This window comes from Mus pahari, chromosome 11 (assembly GCF_900095145.1).
Source record: "Mus pahari chromosome 11, PAHARI_EIJ_v1.1, whole genome shotgun sequence".
In the NCBI taxonomy this organism is placed as follows: Eukaryota; Metazoa; Chordata; class Mammalia; order Rodentia; family Muridae; genus Mus; species Mus pahari.
In genome coordinates, this window is record NC_034600.1 from 49,495,793 (window position 1) to 49,515,921 (window position 20,129).

At 40.2% G+C, this 20,129-nt stretch overlaps 1 protein-coding gene across 8 annotated transcripts in view; it reads right to left on the reverse strand.

Moving 5' to 3' along the window:
- Positions 1-412: 412 nt before the first annotated feature.
- Znf131 (zinc finger protein 131) overlaps positions 413-20,129 on the reverse strand; it is a 28,860-nt gene continuing 9,143 nt past the window's right edge. For 4 of the 8 annotated variants that reach the window (XM_029543974.1, XM_021208403.1, XM_021208405.2 and 1 more), the window contains exons 4-7: positions 18,475-18,619; positions 11,013-11,695; positions 3,945-4,075; positions 413-2,262 (exon numbers count right to left, since the gene is read on the reverse strand). In XM_029543974.1, the coding sequence (XP_029399834.1) occupies positions 1,588-2,262; positions 3,945-4,075; positions 11,013-11,695; positions 18,475-18,619 (1,634 nt within the window). In that variant the 3' untranslated portion in view covers positions 413-1,587. Of the gene's footprint in view, positions 2,263-3,944; positions 4,076-11,012; positions 11,696-13,735; positions 14,256-18,474; positions 18,620-20,129 lie in introns of those variants that run through there. The other 4 variants (XM_021208406.2, XM_029543975.1, XM_021208410.2 and 1 more) reach the window with 3 other exon arrangements.

Here is a 20,129-nt window from a genome sequence, read left to right on the forward strand (position 1 = left end):
AAAATAAATAGGCACTTCTAAAAAAAAAAAAAAAATAACCACTTCCAATTTACTTCCAAGACACAAGTAACGTGTGTCTTGGCCTTTTTAGCTAACTCTTGGGTGAGGAAGTATGTATTAACAATCTTATATATTAATTAATGAGCCCTGTTTACCACCGTCACAAAAACGCACGAAGTATCTCTAAATTGATAATTAAAAAAAAGTAGTTTAGGGCTGGAGATGGCTCAGCAGTTAAGAGCACTGCTGCTCTTCCTGGGGACCCAGGTCTGATTCTCAACGCCCACAGGGCAGCTCACAACCAACTCCAACCATCTTCTGGGTTTTGGGAGGGGGCATCAGGCATGCACATGGTGCACAGACATGCATACAAGCAAAACATCCACACACATAAAATAACTTAAGAGTCATGAACACATAATTTTAAAGTTTACTTTAAAACGTAAATTATCTCCCAGCATTTAACAGGTAAAGAAAATAGCAATATTGATTTTATGTGGTTGTTATATTTTTATTTTCCAAGTAATACTGATTAAAAATATTTACACAACTACTTTTAAGTCCACAGTTTAGCACTCTTATTTGTATGGCTTTAAAAGTTATAGCACAAAATCTTTACATTAAGGATTGGGGGAAAAGACCCCACTCAAAGCAAAGCCTGATACATTATATACATACTTTTCCTCTGTATTTTATTTTAAATACATTAATTTTAAAATGATGCTCACCTAATATTTTTTCCATCTGGTGGTAAAATACTAGTGCAACTTCTCATCAAAATAAAGTTTACCACAGATGGAAGAGAACTTTTCCAATTGAAAATGGCCCTTCAGCTGCCCTTAAATGAAAAAAATTTCAATGTAACTTAAAAAGGAAAAAGAATTGGTAGTTGTTATTTAAGCAAAAAAATACCAAGTACCAGAGCACTTTACGCTGCTCTTTAAAACACAAACTTTGAAAGAACCAGAGATGTTTTTCTGAAGTTTTGTTGGTTTTGAAAAGGCACAGGGTGGTTGTTTTTTTTTGTTTTTTGTTTTTTAACATTCTAGAAATTCTGCCACCACCGTTTCTGTTGTGGGGACAGCATTTGTAGCCACTGGATAGACAAGAATGTTGTTCAAAATAAAGCCAGCCCCCAACTATTAACTGCACAGTAACAATGCACTTCCCTCATGCAGCCTTGTGTTGCCTACATACTCAACTTTTTAACATGCATTAGAATACAAATGTATGTATTCTAATGGTTTTAAGTATGATTTTATAATATGCAAAGAATTTAAGGAAAGACATGACCCGGGGAAGAGGACAGGGAGACCCTTAGCACAATGAAAATAGATACATTCGTACCCAACTATATAATAACAATATAATTCATTTAAGTTACCAGAAATATACTTCTCAAAGCTCCCACTCATTATGAGGAATATTCCCACTCTGTGGCATTAACTGGAAGGACATCAGCCTGTTTCCATAGAAACAGTTCAGCACAACAGAAATAGTTAAACTTTGGTCCACTTATTTGATAGCCTAAGGTCACACTGCCCATCAGTTTACCCCAAATGTAAATTTAAAAATATAATTGTTATTTCATTCTAAAACTGGCATAGATGTCCTGTCATTCTCTGCTTTTCTAGCTTGGGAATACTCTCTTGGTTTGGTCTCTAAGTCCTCAGCATCTTCGTGTTCTTCCATGGCAGCATCTGCATGGCTAGGCTCTCTCTCCTCTTGGCTCATGATTTCAGGGGTCATGTGATCCAAGTCAGCTTCTAGAAGCTCAGTCTGTACTTCAACTGGCATCTGATTTACCCGTTCAACGTGAAGCTCTTCAACATGTACTTCAGTACCTTCTTCAGTCTCAATTCGTCCCACTTCCAGATAACTCACTTGGACCTGCTCTGGAAGCCCGCTCATTTGTGAATCCTGCACTTGGCTGTCCTGCAGCAGATCTGGATGAACTTGTTCCACAGTTACTTGTGCAGAATCCACTTGGACCTGAAGCAGTGGCAACACATGCACTTTCCCAACTTGTTCTATAATAGTCATTGATGTCACTGGCTCGGTTTGTAAATGTGTTTCTACTGAAAGGACTTCTTCAGTTACTATANGCNCTGAAATATTGTGAGCATCACTAAGATGCCTCCGTAATTCATTTCCTTGCATAAACCACAAGTCACACAGAGTACAATGGTTGGGTTTATCTCCAGTGTGTATTACCAAGTGATCTTTGAACTGGTCCCAGCTGTTAAATACACTGTTACAGACCTGAAATCACCAAATACAGTATGTTAATAATAACTATAATCATACTGAAGTAAATGTGAATACACTTATTCCCCATAAAATATACTGATAGGTTGAGGTTAGCTCAGTAGTATATGCCTAGCAATCAAAAGGCCCTGTACTGGTTCTAATCCTAAGTGTCAACAAATAGGACAACAAAATAAAACAAAAACCATCAATGAAGAAATCCCCACAAAGAATACACGAATACGGGTTGAAAGTATAACTTAGTGGTAAGAATATCTGCCTAGCATATGGGGGGGCCCTGTGTTTAATCTCCAATACCAGAACACAAACAAACCAAGCAAGCACAGAACAGTGCCATCCACATTGGTAGTTATTACAAATCCATTTTAACTAGAGTTTCCAGGGCACATAGTGCAAAGCTATTTTACACACTTGGTTTCATTTGATCTTTCCGCCCATACCCTACAACTGACTAAATTCTGGGGACTCTCCAGCACTGCTCCTGTTAAGTATCAAATATAAAGTAACAACAATATCATAGCTTATCCCAGTTTCAAGATTTAGACCCATTACACTATTTGGGACAAAAAATATACTAATCATAGAAAACCCAGTTTTATCTTTTCTGCCTTCTCTGCCCCTCTCCCAGAAACCAATGATTGTTCCTATGGTAAAAAATAATTGTGGGCAGGTGAGATGGCTTAACAGGTAAAGGCAGCATTTGTCTGGGCACAATCACTAAGTTCAATCCTGAAAACCCACATAGTGAAAAAAAAGAACAAACTCCTACGAAGTGTCCTCTGATGCACACAGGCATGCACAGCCATTAGTAAGTAAATACAACAAACACCCAAACCTATTATTCCCCCAAAGCCAGGTTGGAGGTGCACACCACAGCATTTGGGAGATAGAGACAGGACAAAATCATAATTCAAGGTCATCTTCAGCTACAAAGACAGTTCAAGAGCTAGCCTGGGATATGACAGAGTGCCTAAAAGAAAAAAAGGAAAAAAAAAAAGGAAAGGAAACAAAGAAAACCACCTAATAAACCTGCACTTCTGTTTAAGTTCAAGACAGTTTTATCAATATTGATCATCTCGGGCTGCTGATAACCCATATACAACATTTACTTCCAAGTCTTTCTAAGGCTCTAGCTTGCTTGAGATGCTGATACACCACTGCCATGTTGTGGCCAAAGGGCACTCACCACACCTAACCTATCCACACTACAGGAACAGAAGGCATCTCCAAACCTCTGGCACTGCAAAAGGACACTATCATCTCCCAAGTCCACACTCAAGAGCTGTACAAGTTAAAAAAAAAAAAAAAACCCTCAATGTCTCAATGTTTGAGGAATTCACAATTTTGCTTTGGCCCGTATTCATGGCTGTTCTGGGGCCCCGCAATGAGAATATTGGCTTTGTTTAGTTTTGTGGGCATGGTTATCTAGGAGCTGAGGCCTGCTACTGCCCAGTGCCACAAGAGAAGGTTCTACTGGGCTTCACTAACTCAGGAAAAGATCAGATTTCAAAATTCCAGAAGTGGTTTCTACTGAACGCATACTGCGTTTTTACAGTAATGTCACGTCAAAAAACTTCTCAGACAACCCCATGGGTCAAAGAGCATTTTATTTACTCTGCACTTCTAATGAGGGTAGTTCAGTTCCTTTTGTGAAAACAAAGTATACCCACACATACCTGGCATTCATAAAGCTTCTTCCTTCCCTTTTTTGCCCCTACTCCAGTTTGGCATGCAGTGAGGTGACATTTGAGAGTGCTATTTCTAGCAAACCGCTCGTGACAATTTGAACATTCAAAAGGTTTTTCACCTATTGTAAGAAAAGAATACATTGACAAATTGAGAACATTAGCAAAAGCAAATCTGAGCTCACCTTTTTTTCAATTGTTTTCTTTTGCAGTGTTGGGGATTGAACCACAGGCTTTGTGCATGCCGGGAAGACAACGGAGGCATACTTCTGGACAACGCCACCATCATTTTTTTTTTCCTTTTTAAGACAGAGTCTCTCTTATGTAGCTCTGGCCGTCCTGTAACTTGGTATGTAGACCCAAGTTGGCCTCCAAATCAGAGATCCTCCCTGTCTCCAAGTACTGGGATTAAAGGTTAATATATCTCACACCCAGCTCACATTCACTTTTGAGTGTGAGTGCCTGTAGGGGGCAGGGCAGGACTTGTCATATATACTAGCTGGCCACGAACTCTTATGGTCATTCTTCTGAATGTGCCTTTGCCTCTCCAGTGCAGAGACTGTGGGCATGTGCCACAATATAAGGCTTTCCTGTTTCTTTTAAAAAAAAAAAAAAAAAAAATACAGTCTTACCATGTTCCCCAGGCTTGGCCTTTCAAGTGCTACAACTACAGTCATGAGCCACCACATGCCTGACTTAATTCACACATCCTTAAGAAGGGGACACTCAACCTAAGTCATATCTGGGAGTCATGTGGAAAACAGAACTAGCCTTTCCCTAAGCTCCCCCCCCCCTTTTACCACATATGTATCAGACCACATTTTAAGTGATGCAGTAGAAAGATAAAGACATGGAGGGAGCCACACATCCATAATCTCAGGATTAGGAGAAGCTGAGTCGGACAGATTCTGAGTTTGAGACAAATTTGGTCAATCACAAAGCAAAATGCATGGGGGGACATGGTGGTGAGTGCCTTTAATCCTATACCAGAGAGGCTGAGATGGTAAGTTCAGGCCAATCAGTGCCACACTGTGAGACGATCTCTAACAAAACCAAAGCAAAATACAAAAAGCAAATAACCTGTTTTGAACATTTTCATGAAAGTAGTGCGAAAGCCCTGGAAACCTGCTGAAAGACAGCGAGTGCTACAAGAAAACTGTGCAGCAGTGCACCGCAGTCAGAACACAGGAGAGCACCACATGGGAACGAAAAAGGACAAGTAGCTGACTATGACTCCCAAATCTCTGGCTGTGCGTGCCACCTTGTATCAAGAGCCGGGGAGTTCACATGAAGCCTGGAGTGGGCATGCTGGGAAAGACTATGAATTTAGGGTTTTGTTTGCAAAGTAACACAAAGCCCTGGGTTTAACCCTTAGCACCACATAAATTCGGTGTGGTGGTGCACAACCCTAACTCAGTACTTGGGAGGTGGAGGCATGTCAAGGTCATTGTGGACAATATATTTATTAAATTCAAGGCCACCTGGGCTACATGAAACTGTCTCCAAAAAAAAAAAAAAAAAAAGAGGCTAGAGAGATGGCTCAGCAGCTGCTCTTCCAGAAGACCCAGGTTTGATTTCTAGCACATCCGTGGCAGCTCACAACAACCTATTCTAGCTCAGGGGACCTGCTGCCCTCTAGCCTGTGTGTACAAACTTACATGCAGTCAAAACCACCTGCACATATTCAATTATGAAATCAAAGAAACAAACAAAAATCCAAGAGGTTAAGAGAGAAATTGAAAAGAAATTCAAAGTGGAGCAGAGATGCCCAAGAGATAATTGTATGGACAATTCTGGACCCAAATACAATGGATTGATATATAAAGGGGTTGATTTGGCGGCAATGAATACTTCCAAGATGGGCAAAATTCTCAGTGTGTTATTTAATCACAAAACCCTGAGGACCCACTAGTGATGAAACAAGTAGATGTTAACAGCAGAAACAGAAATGGGACAAACGGTACCCAGGAAAATGAGAGCAGTCAAAGGCACAGTGGGATTAGGAGCCAGGCTTACCCAGAATGGAGAGGGTTAACGAGGAAGAAGCACAACAGTGCAAACAGCAGAGAATTCTCTCAGTGAAGCCTGGAAGTGGGGCTGAGGATGAGTCAACGGCAGAATGCTTTCCCTGGCATGCCCCCACGCTCAAGTCTCAGAAACACAGATACATACACTCATATTTTTCTAATTTTTAAAATGTTTATTTTTATTTCATGTGCACTGTGTTTTGCCTGCATATATGCCCTGGAACTGGAGTAACAGGCAGGTGTGAGCTGCCACATGGGACACGCTGGAGACTGAACCAGGATCTCAGTAAGAGCAACCAGTACTCTTAACCACCGAGTCACCTCGCTAGCCCACAAACTCTTTTTTATTTTTAGAAAGTGTGTGTGTGTACTGGACAAGATCCCCAACCAACAAGGAATCACCATTTGTTGACCTCCTGTGGCAGAAGGCGGCAGGGAAGGAGGACAGGACAAGTCAACAAAGATGGACATGGGTCTGGTATACACGTGAAGTTAGAAGATTCAGGACTGGTCTTTGAAGAAAAGCAAGCTGCTGGAGATAAGGCAACATGAGTGATGCTAATGCTAAGGGAAAAGTAGGGTGTAAGGGTCTTGACTATGACAGTGAGAATCTGGAGAAGCAATTAGAAAGAGATACGTCAGTCAGACAAGAAGCATACTCAATTAAGGTTTGAGATCATTTTCTCCAGTACTGTGCCTTAGGAGTGAAGAGCTGCAATGATTCCACGATGGAGGCTGATCTTAAATACAAGCAGGATCCCTGTGCGCAAGAACAAGGGTAAGATGGGAATCAGAACCATGATACACGGAAAGGGATGAGGGAGCTGAACGCCTTGGAGGTAGCGGGATGAGAACTCTCGAGGGCTGGGGATTCAAAGACAGCATAGTGTCTGTAGAACAGGACCAAGACTTCAGGTGTCACTGTCTAGTGAGGAGGCTCTGGACAATGCCAAAGTCCTCAGTAGACTGACTCAGGTTACCAAGCCACATGTTCTCCTCCATTGAAGCACAGCTGTATAGAGATGCCACATGCGGGGAAAAATTAGCTAGCACCTACATCTAGAATCGACGTCGATATGGGAACTTTTTTAATTCAAGAAACTTTGAGAAATATGCTCAACAAAATGGTTATGTTTTAATTGTGTGTGATTTTTCATTACCAATGAAACTGATAAGCACAAACTGTTAGAGCCTTCTGGGAAGGCAATGTGGAGGGTTTGGGAACATGACTCAGTACAGTGCCAGCTGTGTAGGTATGAAGACCTGAGTCGGATGGATCCACCTAAGAACCCAGTGTGGCAGCACAGCTCAGCTCCAGCCCTGAGGTAATGTGGTAGTACGACGAACACAGGTAGCTCCCTGGAGCCAGCCAGTAGGTGAGCTTCAGGGTCAAGGAGAGACTCTTGTCTCAAAAATAAGGTGAAGACAGACAGCTGAAGTTGACCTCTGGCCTCCACAAGCAGGTTCGGGCACACACAAATACAGAGGAGGAGAGGTAGAGAGGGAGGGAGGGAATAAAAAGCAACCTGGTATTTGCCATGATTGTTTTAACTTGGCAATTGTTTTCGTAAAAACTAAACGTCATAGGCCAGAAGATAGCTCAAGACTGGCTGCTAAGACTGATGGACTTGGTCGGGCGTGGTGGTGCACACCTTTAATCCCAGCACTCAGGAGGCAGAGGCAGGTGGATTTCTGAGTTTGAGGCCAGCCTGATCTACAGAGTGAGTTCCAGGACAGCCAGGGCTACACAGAGAAACCCTGTCTCTAAAAACAAAAAAAAAAAAGACTGATGGACTTGATTTCAATTCCTGGAACCCAGACAGTGGACGGAACCAATTCCTGCAAGTTGTTCTCCGGCTTGCATACTCATGGTGATGGTAAGTGCACACAAACATGCAATGAGCCTTTAAAAGTGTATCACAGGAGCATGTGTAAACAGATAAACGTATAAGGATGCTTACAATGCCACACTTGGCAATCTCTAGCAAAAACTTAGAGCTACAACCACATACACCTGCTAATAGGAGCTTACTGTCACAGTTAAGTAGCTACAGTAGAAAACTACATCTCTGAAAGTGGTTCATTTAAAAGACTGTATGCAGAGTATCACTGCACATGCCTGTAATTCCAGCACTTGGGAGGCTGCAGCAAAAGCATCAGTTGGGCTACTTAATGAAAATTTGCCTCAAAAAACAAAAACAAAACAAACCCCCCTAATATTAGACAGGCATGGTAGCACATGTCTTTAATCACAGCACTCAGAAAGCAGAGATGGGAGGATCTCTGAGTTTGAAGCCAGCCTGATCTATAGAGTGAATTCCAAGACAACCAAGGGCTACACAGAGAAACCCTGTCTCTGAAAACCAACCAACCAGAGAGAGTCTAAAATTAAATGATATACCATTTGTTCATGCTTTCCTAGAACTGTGTGTGTGATATGATGAATCACTTGATAATGCATGGAAGACACTTGAAGGCTAGAGGCAAACACTCTACCCCTGACCTGCTGGCCTTGCCCCAAAACTGGTGCTCCGCATGCCAAAGCAATACTCCCCCCTCAGTTATCCCCTTAGCCAGTGGCTGCTTTAAGAGATCTGTTAAAGTAGGAAAAGCTCACTTCCCACTGCATGCCACTTGAACTATGTCTATGAAACTATTAGCCTGGGGAAATCTAGAAATAGCCAGGTGACTTTCTTTTCAAAAGAAAGTGTGGACTGTTGGTTAAGAGTCATTTATTTCACTCTTCTTTTTGTCTCATCTGTAGGACAGCTGCCATTATCCTTAAGTCAATGAAAGGGGACTCAATATAAAGTGACCCAACATGTTTGTCAAACTGGCATTTGTCAGGAAGGGAGCCAACAGTCAATGGTGACTTTTATTTTCAGCACCTTTTTGGAAAATAGGGAGCAACTACTTAAAAACATGTTGAAATCACCTTAAGACTCCTTTTCAAATATAGATGTCAAGTGGACATGGTATTCTCTTTACCCTTTGCTGGCTTTCACTTGATGTTTTCTTAATAAACCCCAGTCAGAGTCACTCCAACACAAAGTTAAGGATCACCATCTTTCACCTTCAAGACTCAGCAGCACGAATCCTGTGGACCCTGCCCCACTCCACCCACTCACTACTGCTGCTATTCCTCTTCTCCCATTCTTTAGATTACCGTGAGAGATTTCCTCATCAGGGCCAGCAGCTTTTATTCCACATCCATCTATTTTGCCAGTCATCTCTCTAAAACAGAAATCTGATCATTTTGCTTCTACATATAAGCCTACAAAGCAAAGTTCAGCTTGCTTCAGTACTTAATGGACCATACACTGAGCATATGGCTCTATGGCTCTATAATCTATATAAGTAGCAAAGCTAATTTACTTCAGTTATCTCACATCATCTTGAGAGACATACAACATAAAGTGTGCCAGCCCCGTGTTTGTTCTACTAAATGAAGAAAAAGCACAGGATGGAAAAGCTCCCTTCTCTCGCTGCTCCCACCCATTGCCCACGAACCACTTGCAGACCCTGTGTGCTGCCTAGGTGGCCTGCTCTAGAAATCTCTTGGTATTCCTCGACTTTGACCCAACTCTGTAGTCATCCATCCTTCCACTAACAATGAAAATAACTTGCTTTCACACTTTCCTGTGTGTCTTATTTCTTGCTTGAAAACCTGTTTTCAGGCTAACTTCTTTTCCTGTGAGTCATCATAATTGGAGCTGGATCTTGAGGAATAACACATTTTCTGAATCTATTTGATTCTTCAAGTTCAATCAGTATACAAACAACTCAGGGCAGTGAGACAGCTATTTAAAAACAACAACAACAACAACAACAACAAACAGTCAACACTAGTAGCTGTCCAAATTCCAGCATCAAAGAAACAACCCCTGCATGGTGTATGTACCTATGTTCTATTTCCAGTATCAACATTCCAAATAGCCTTAATGTATGTAACAAACCTCAAGCACAACTGTCCAGAAATCTAACACTTAGCAGCTCATGGCAACAGCTTTCTCCATCCTATTACAGAGGGTTTAGAGCCTAGCAAAAAATTAAGTCATTGGTAGTAGGTCCTTCCTGTGCTTGACTTAGGAAACCTAGCAAGAAATGCTTGGGGAGTAAAAGCAAGGAAAAGGGTATGTGGGGGAGGGAGAGAAGACACAGAATTATGGTGGCCAAAGAAAGGCTTACTGGAACCTCTTCAAGAGTGAGATAACTCTTAGAAGAAGAGTGAGTATTCCCTACCTCCCTTGGCTGTCCACTAATCCTGACACATTTGCCTTTAAGAGATGTGAAGAGAGACAGACATAGATGACTATATTTTTCTGGGTCAAAAACATATTACTACTACTGGAAGTGTCTGCTGTACAAACAGTATGAGATTTAACCCCCAAACACCATGTAAAAAGCTAGGAAGACAGTGTGGTATGTACGTGGGGAGCAGTGGCATATCCCTGAAGCTCCCTGATCAGATAGTTTTGTTGAATTAACTTCAGGTTCAGTGAGATTCTGCTTCCAAAAATGAAGTTGAAAAGAAATTCTGGGGAAAGGCCTGTCACCTCTGGCTTACACACACACACACACACACACACAGAGAGACAGGTACACCAAGAGTATAAACATACCCACATGCAAATTCAACACTCACAGAATACAGTACATACTCCTAAAAAGAGGATTATAAATGTATGCCCCCTCAAAAAGAAAAAAACATATATAAAAAGTTTATAAATGTTTATCTATGTAACATGTTAACATGGAAAACAAAACAATAAATTCACATAATAGTTAAAATTTAATTCATGGTACTTAGCAAATAAACTATAATCTATTTTACATATTTCTTTAAAGAATATAAAAAAGGGCAAGACATAAAAACACCAATCATTTTTAAGGTTGACACTGATTTGCATTTAAAGCATCAGGAAATCAGTATGTACCATGCTCATCAGAAAACACAGAGGGAAAAATAGGATTTAAATTTCAATTGAATGTAGAAAAAAATAATATTTGAAACAAAGTATTTGCTAATTACCTGTATGTTTTCGAAGGTGCTCTTTAAAGTGTCCAAAGTGGTCGAACTGTTTGTCACAGTACTGGCATATGTGAATTTTCTTCCCAGTTCTTTGCTTCTTACTTACTCCACCTTCCTCAAGGTGGTAACAGTTTAGGTGCTGTTTCCAGGCACTCTCTCGAAGATACCTTTTATTGCATATTTCACACTTGAAACTTTCAGTGGAGTGTGATTTCATGTGTTCCTTAAAATGGTAAAACAATTTAAACGAACGGTTACATTTCTCACAATGGAACAAGTCCTTCACATGTGACAGCTGAAGTTCCACAATTTCAATACCTTCTACCTGTTTGCTTATGGGGTCAGATGCACAGTCATCTTCGCTAATCTGTCCTTTGCTTTCACCTTGACGGTACTTGCTGGTGATATCTGCCAACAATGCCAGAGCAGAATCATCGGAGGAGCCTGTGCTCTGTATGTACTTTATAGACTGCTTGGCAGAAGCCATTTCCTCCAAAGCGTCTATGCCTTCATCTTCTACTTCAATTGTGCCCTCGGCAATCTCCACCTCAATTTCCACAGGTTCTGATTCTGCAGACGGCAATGATTCAGTGATAACATTCGAAGTTTCTGCAATCTTTCTTTTTTTGGCCTCATTTTTTCCTGTAGTGTTTTCCTCTAATGGAGCTGAGTTTTCTTTGTTCCTGAAATATATAAAGTATAGGTTTAAAAAAAAATCTATAAAATCAGATTTTGAAAAAAAAAAAAAAATCAATAAACTAAACTTATATATGGAAGGCAGAAAACAAAATAAGGCAGCCTGAACTGATCAATTTTAAGATTTCCCTAAAAGCTGTAACATTCAAGATAATGACATTCATCCCAGTGTAGCTATATGAAGGTTAATGGAACAGTCAACAACAGACCAGTACTTATATAATAAACTAAGTTCTGAAAAAACATCTTGCATCTTCTTTATGGAGAAAAGACACTCTTTTAAAAGTAGTGGTGCTGGAATATCTGGTAAGTATATTAAATAAGCTTCTACCTTTAAACTCATACCATTTATAAATAGTAATTCTAAATGGATCACAGACTAAAATGTGAGAACTAAAATTCTTAAATTTCTAGAAAGCAGAGAGAAATCTTACCACAGGTCCATTAACCTCTGCCTCCCCACTGTCACCTGTTAACATTACATAAAAACCTAAGGTACAGTTTTATAGCAAGGACATCAAACATCCAGGGTATGCTCTGCAAAATGGAACCACTGCAATTCAAATCTAAGTCAAGCCAAAGAGCGTCTATCTGCCATCCTCATCTAGAAGACATGGAGAGAGATGCTAAGTCAGGAAGGCCCACAAGCTGAAACAGACCATTTCTCAAGTTTTCACCCTGCTGCTGACTGAGGTGTTTGGGCAGGCAAGAAACATGCAGCTTCTAGGCTGCTTGAAATGGAAAGAAAATGTGCCTTGCTTCCTGGCAGTGTGTCTGTCGCCTTCCACATCTCTCTCTACTTCCTCTCATCCCCTCTATCTTGACTTCAGCTGCTTTGGAAAAACAAAATTCATGGTGGAGCAAAAATCTTATACACAAAGGGGACTAAGAACAATACAACTCAATAATGTTGGAAGAAACTCGGGCAAAGGGAGGCAGTCTCTACTCAAAGGTTTTGGGTTTTAGACTTGACCTTAGTCATGGCTACAAGGTACAATTCCTCTGAAAACAATTAGCATGCTGCTGGTCACACACTGAACTTGATACCCAACCTGTGGAAAGCTGGTCTTCCAGTATGAAAGTCCAATTTTGTATTTGAGTCAACCAGACTTTGTGACTAATATGGTAAGAGGTGTCCAGCAAGTATCTTTCTTTGGTCAAGAAGAAATGGTTAATTTGAAGAAGCAGTTGGCCTTTTGTTGCATGTGCTTAGCCTCAACAGCATCTGTGAAAGTCAAACTGGACATAGCAGCGATGCTTTGTAGGCAGAAGTTTACACTGTCATCATAACTCTGGCCAGCATTCCTTATCATTTATCTTGCTATATTTTTACTGACACGTGGGCTGTTGCCAGTGGCTTAACTATTTGGTGAGCTAACTTGAAAGTCATGGCACATAGAAGACAGCTACTTCAAAAGCCACAATCATAGGGTAAAACAATGGTTTTGGAAACTTCCTGAGACACTCATTACATGTCCATGACAAATGGCCATTCTCTAAGAAGACTAATCAGTTGTGGAAGAAGCCTATTAAACAAGCAAGCCTGCTTTGCCCAGACTGCCACTGTTAATGCCAAGAGCCAACATTCACCATCACAAACTGGTCTTGAAGGGTAGACTTCATGCCTGACTTCTGATACCTCCTCTAAAAGGTTGCCTGTTTTGCAGTGAAGCAGTAGCAGCCTCTCACAGGATGCTGTTCCTTACAAACTGACACTGATCTGGAACCTCTGTGTGGTAGCTTCACCCTGATGACCTTTTCAGGTAGGTTATTCTTGTGCTACTCCAGTCTGAACAGCTAGCTGCTTCAGGACTATGGTCCACGAAACCAAGTCATGTTTGGCTTCCTAGATCACCTAATCTGAAAATGGTGCATCTTTATCACGAAAGCACTATAGTAACTGGATAACAGGAACGTATTAGTTTCTTATGCTTCCTACCTCCAACAGATATTGATTGCTATTTGAATTCTTACAATATCCTCCTCAAACACTGACTCAAAATGATTTCGCACTCCACTTCCCTCACCTCCTCCTTGTCCAAAAATCTGAGTAAGGCAGGTTGGTCATCAAGTTCAGCTGTCCCCACAAAGGGATCATCTCTTCTCAGCTGCTTCCTGAGTAATGATGAAGACAAAAAGGAGGGGAGGCTTATATAAACCTAATTAGAAAATTAGGATTCTGCCCTGAATATTCTTTGACATGTTTTCCCCATTAGTAACTCTGGGACAATAAAGCTGGCGTCTCCTTCAGATACAGGCTTACAGGATTCAAACTTAATTCTACTTTAGTCATCTGGATTATCTTATTAGAATCATCTATCATAGGAATAAAAACCACTGGACCAAGCAGCACATTTACAATTGCACACGCAAGGCCAAGTGGGAAACATAATGGGTCTCTATATAAAAGTGCGCTAGTATTTTCTATGCAAGTTCTGGGCAGGAGTGGATGACTAGAAAGGAGTAAGTTACAGTTGCTAAACTAGGACCTTAATTCTGTGGGGTGGAGGGAAAGCAGCAACTGCAGGAGGTATGTGGGAGGGAGAAACATTACATCTTTCAGAACCCAGGACTGTAACATAGACAACTGTCACAGAACTGATAGTCAGGTGATAAATGATAAATAAAACCTGAACTCCCTTTAGACAGCCCTCCAAAAACTACAATTAGAGCCAAGCATTCCCTCTGAACTGCAGGCAGTACCAACCTCTTTTCCCTCATAAAACAGGCCTTACATTTGTAGGTACAAGGTAGGCAGATATTTACTCAAAATCTGTTAATAGTAGTCCGAAATAAGCTTAAATATGAGAAAAGTGGAATGGATTAGGTCACAGTTCCTACTGGTAGATTTACCACTAACAAAGGCAATTATGAGAAAAATTCCCAGAAGCCAAGACAATCCTGCTGGGAATACTGCTGGGAAGTCTTCACGGGTCTCTCATGCTGTTGCAGATTTATAACAAACACACAGACAACTCTTTACTTTGGGTCTATTTTCAAAATTGTTTATATACACAACAGCTTAAAAACATAAAGTCGGCCTGTGTTAGAGTGGAAAAAAGATAACGCCCACAACAATATCAATAAATTTCAAAACAATGATGAAATTAGGTTAAGTATACCCACTGTGTGTGTGTGTGTGTGTGTAAAATTCTAGAAAATGCAACTTATGTTTAACAGTACAGTATATACATAATTATTAAGACTGAAAAATGGGGACTGAATTGCCATTAAGATGATAGAGATAATTTTATGGGTATGTTAAAACTGCATCTTTTTAAACCTTTTTTTAAAAAAATCTTTATTTATATGAGAGTACATTGTAGTTGTCTCCGGACACACCAGAAGAGGGCATCAGATCCTATTATAGATGACTGTAAGCTATCATGTGGTTGCTGGNAATTGAACTCAGGACCTTCGGAAGAGCAGACAATGCTCTTAACTGCTGAGTCATCTCTCCAGCCCCATCTTTTTAAATCTTAAACATTTTATTATGAGATGCATTTGTTTTATGTATTTTGCCTACTATGATCACCGCATGGGTGGGTAGTGTCAGAACGGGGAACAGATCTCCTGGAACTTGAGTAAGAGATGGTTGTGAACCACCATGTGGGTGCTGGGAATGGAACCCAGATCCTCTGCAAGAATAAGTGCTCTAACTACTGAGCCATGTCTCTAGTCTCTAGTCTGTACTTTATATTTTATGTGTTGCCTACCACTTTTATCTATGCACCACATGCCTGCCTTATGCCTACAAAAGCCAGAAGAGGTCATCAGATCTTCTGTAACTAGATTTAAAAATGAGTGAATCACCATGTAGGTGGCCAGGAATCAGCTCTGGGTCCTCTGGAAAAGCACTCAATGCTCTTGACCATTTAGCCACCTCTCAACCCCCCCAATCCACATACTTTAAATAAAGCTTAATAAGTATAAAAGCAGCATGTTTACCATATTAAGCCTCATTAAAGCAGGGCTATTGAGATGGCTCAACTGAGTTTGATCCCCAGGACCTGCACAATGCACATAACCAACTACTCAAATTTGTCCTCTGTGCGCGACTGCAAGCATGCACACACATGCGCGTGCACACACACATACTAAATATTTAAGACACAATGACTCACATACATCCAGAGATGGAACAGATGGTAACAAGCTATATGGCTTACATTTGATTTTGCCCCCCCACTAGTGAATAAAGACTTTAAAATGTTTGTAAGTTTTTAAAAAATAACCCTTAGTGTACTATTGAGGGTGCAATAAAACTGCAGTTCCGGGGCTGGAGAGATGGCTCAGCAGGTAAGAGCACGGACTGCTCTTCCAAAGGTCCTGAGTTCAACTCCCAGCAACCACAACCATCTATAATGGGCTCTGATGTCCTTTTCTGGTGCTTCTGAAGTCAATGTATAATAATAAATCTTTAAAACAAAACTGCCGGGTGTGGTGGCGCACGCCTTTGATTCCAGCACTTGGGAGGTAGAGGTAGGCGGATTTCTGAGTTCGAGGCCAACCTGGTCTACAAAGTTGAGTTCCAGGACAGCCAGGGCTACAGAGAAACCCTGTCTCGAAAAACCAAAAAACAAAACATCCAAAAACCTGCAGTCCCTGTGTACCAGCAAAGTCACTGTTTCCAAAGGCATACACACTGAACTTTAAATGTTTACTAAACGTTATCATGCCCTCTAACTTGTATACAGCAGCATTGAACAGTGAAACACTGGGAAAATAAGCCAAATGTCATACTGTCATTTACTCTATGAACTACTACTAGGCAATAAAAATGAATGCAGTTACAAGCACATTATAGACAAACCTCTGAAATGCAATACTAAGTGAAAAATAGCCAACACTTCAGAAGGTACTCAAAAAATTAAACCACAGACTGTAAACTGTGCCATCTATACACAAGCCCAAGCAGGCATCTTTAGTTTGCTTATCAATTTCAGGTGTCTACCAGAGACAACTAGGCTAGTTTGGACTGGCATACATCCATAAACGCCAATGTACTATGTACCAGGTGTTAGGGATCAGAATGGATACACACCAAGTTCTTTTCAAAGAAGTGTAATTGTGAACTGTCAAATCAGCTAAAAGAAGTGTTACTGGGGTCTGGAAAGGTGGCTAATAAGAGCCAGCACCTCCATTTCCTTACAGTAAATTTTAACTCCAGTTAAAATTCTTCTGGTCTCCAGGAACACCTCATGTATAAGGCATAGAGACAAACATGACGGCAAAACACCCATACACATAAAATAAAAACAAAGTTTAAAAAATGTTATTTATGGACAATTATAATTCAATTTGTCTCCTAGATTTATTCTCAATTTCATCTCTTGACTAAACCATACTAGTGAGCTGGATTAAACCATTTTGTTCCCTAAGGGAAATGACATACAAAACTGTGCTTGTTAGCACTCTAAAGGCCTATAATAAATCATTAAAAAAGATGGAGGAGGAATGGGAAAACCAAATTAACAATGAAGTAATAATTCATACATTTGGAATACAATTTGATAGACTCCATTATATGCATTTTACAGGCATTAATTTAACCTCATTAACAATTCTATGTAGAAAGTCAAATTATTATACCATGTGACAGGAGAAGAACAACTTCACTAAGACCACAGTGATAGAGCTGAGGTAACCTAGAGCAATGCCCAAGGCCTCCCTCAGTGGATTGCTCCAGTATGTGAAGATGCTGAGTGACCTGTTCACTGTATTCTTTAATATTTTCTGAATGCCTCCTAGAAGAAATTCTGTGGGATTTTTGTTGTTTGTTTTTTCAAGACATGGTTTCTGGGGCTGGAGATGGCTCAGTGGTTAAGAACACTGACTGCTTTTCCAAAGGTCCTGAGTTCAATTCCCAGCAACCACATGGTGACTCACAACCATCCATGAGATTTGTGGCCCTCTTCTGGTGTGTCTAAAGACAGCTATGATGTACTTACATATAATAAATAAATAAATAAATAAATAAATAAATCAATAAACCTTTAAAAAAAAAAAAAAGAAAAAAGGAAAGAAAAGAAAAAAGAAATTCAAGTTCATCTTAAAAAGAAAAAAAAAGTGTTTCTCCTTGGGTAGGCCTGACTATCCTGAACTCTCTCTCTGAAGACCAGGTTGGTCTCAAACTCAGACCGTCTCTGCCTCCTGAGTGCGGGGACTAAAGGCGTGAACGAGTCACCAAGCAGCATGTATCTATGTAAGGATTGGATGTCTGCTCATGCTGTAACAATACTACTGAATACTACATTTTTCCCTTTGCAGCTGGTATTTGAGAATTGAGATGAAGATTTACACCATTTAGAGGTTATGCAGAGTACATAACAAGTGTATATAAATACATTTACATTGTAATAGTCATAATAGATTAGCCATTGTGGTGGTTTGAATACAATTGGCCCTCACAGGCTCCAACTAAATAGGCCAGTAAGAGTAAGGCAGTAAATGTCAAAGCTCTCTTGCTTCGAAAAGACACCACAACCATGGCCTATTTATTTTTATTAGCATTCTTAGTATAATTCTCAAATTCAGCAGAAGATTTTCGAGGACCCAGGTCACCCTGAAGAGTTGCCTAGACTTCTCTTATTACATACCAGAGACGCTACTTTAATCTAAGGAGTTCTTACTTGAGAAGCCAAATGCCAATGGAAAACCAAATCAGATTTTCTTAGTTTCAGGGTGGCACTACTTAATGATTTGTCACATACTCTATAGTCTTAACAGTACCACCATTAGCATTCTTAAAGAAATAAACGATTACCTGACTTCAAGTGCTTTAATAGCTTCCAGCATTTGTAGAAACTCTGCTGCTTTCCACACATCATTGGCTTCTTCTTCCCCTTGTATCATTAGTTTTGCTGTGTATGTGAACTCAATTAAGTGGCGAAAAGCCATTTTACTAACACCTGTAAAAAAAAGATGCAAATTACCATTAGTTCACATTAATTCAAACTTCACAATGCATAGCAAAGAAAGTACTTGGGATTTGGTCATTTTTCATTTTTGAAAATTTCAAGAATTCTTATCACAGTTTCCTAGTCACATTCGGGTTCTACTTACCAAGCTATGATCTCATGCTCTTCTTTATGGCCTGATAAGCCCACTCCAACTCTCATACCCTTAAGGTTTAAGTTAATTCAAATTATGTGTATGTGCCTGTACAAGCCAGATGTCCTGGACTTCCTGGAGCTAGAATATCAGGTCGTTGTGAGCTGCCTGATATAGGAGATGGGATTTGAACTGGGGTTCTCTGGAAAAGCAATATTCTCTTAACTGCTGAGCCACTTCTCCAACCCCCACCCTTTAACTATGAATTTGACAATTTCAGATGCTTATATAAGAGGATAGTTTTTACATTTTTCTTTAACTAGCTTACTTTAACATTTTCAAGGTTTATACACACTGTTGCATATGGCAGAATTCTTAAAGGCCAGTATTCTATTTTGTATATGCATAAATTTCCTTCATTCACTAGCCTGCTGAAGAACACTTAGGTCATTTCCACATGTTGGCTACCAAGAATGGTGCTGAAAAGAATGTGGACATGCAATAAAGACAGCCCTTAGTGCATTACTGAGTGCGAATGATACATGGACATGTGTGTCATTGTGCCTTTAGAGGTCAGCTGTGGGCTCCAGGAACTGAACTCAGGTTGTCAGGCTCACACTGAATGCTGTTATTCATGAGGCATCCTGCTGGCCAAGGAGTCCAATTCTTTCACATGGATGCTTAGTTGTGGAATTACTAGATTCTGTATGCTATGGCTGAAAGATGAAATGTATCTCCCAAAGGCTCATGTGTCAACAGCTTGGACCCCAGCAGGATACTCAAGGCTGGATCCTGAGGATGCTTGTTCACAGATGCTTAAGTTACTCTGTCCTGCAGTCATTCTGAAGCTTTTGTCTGTATACCTGATTGTTCTTCAATAAGCACCATTCTCCATGGCGTGCTTCTTCTATGAGATTATAAACTCATTCATTAACAAGAAACATTTATATACTAAAAAGGCTTAAGTTACAGAGTAAGGGCTCAATATATATTGAATTGATTTAAAGAAGGGCTAGGAGAGGCGAAGATCCTTGCTCATGCCAAAGGCCTCAGTCAAGGTACTCCATCCTACCTCTAACTCTGAGCCACAGCAAATCTCCCTGGGAAAGCTGTTCAATACATATGGTGTTTCTACTTTTAAGTTTTTGGAATGATTCTTGTTTTCCAGAGCACCCACACTCATTTCCAACTTCTCTTCCCACACCTGTTTTCTGCTTTCTTGATAGCCTTCTTCACAAACGTATGTGATGCTTTCTAGATCTGATCTAGATTTGAATTAAGTGGAACATGCTTTATATACTTAATGGTCATTTGCATTTCTTTCTTGGAGAAATTTCTATGTAAAGTCTTACTCTTTTTTTTTTTTTT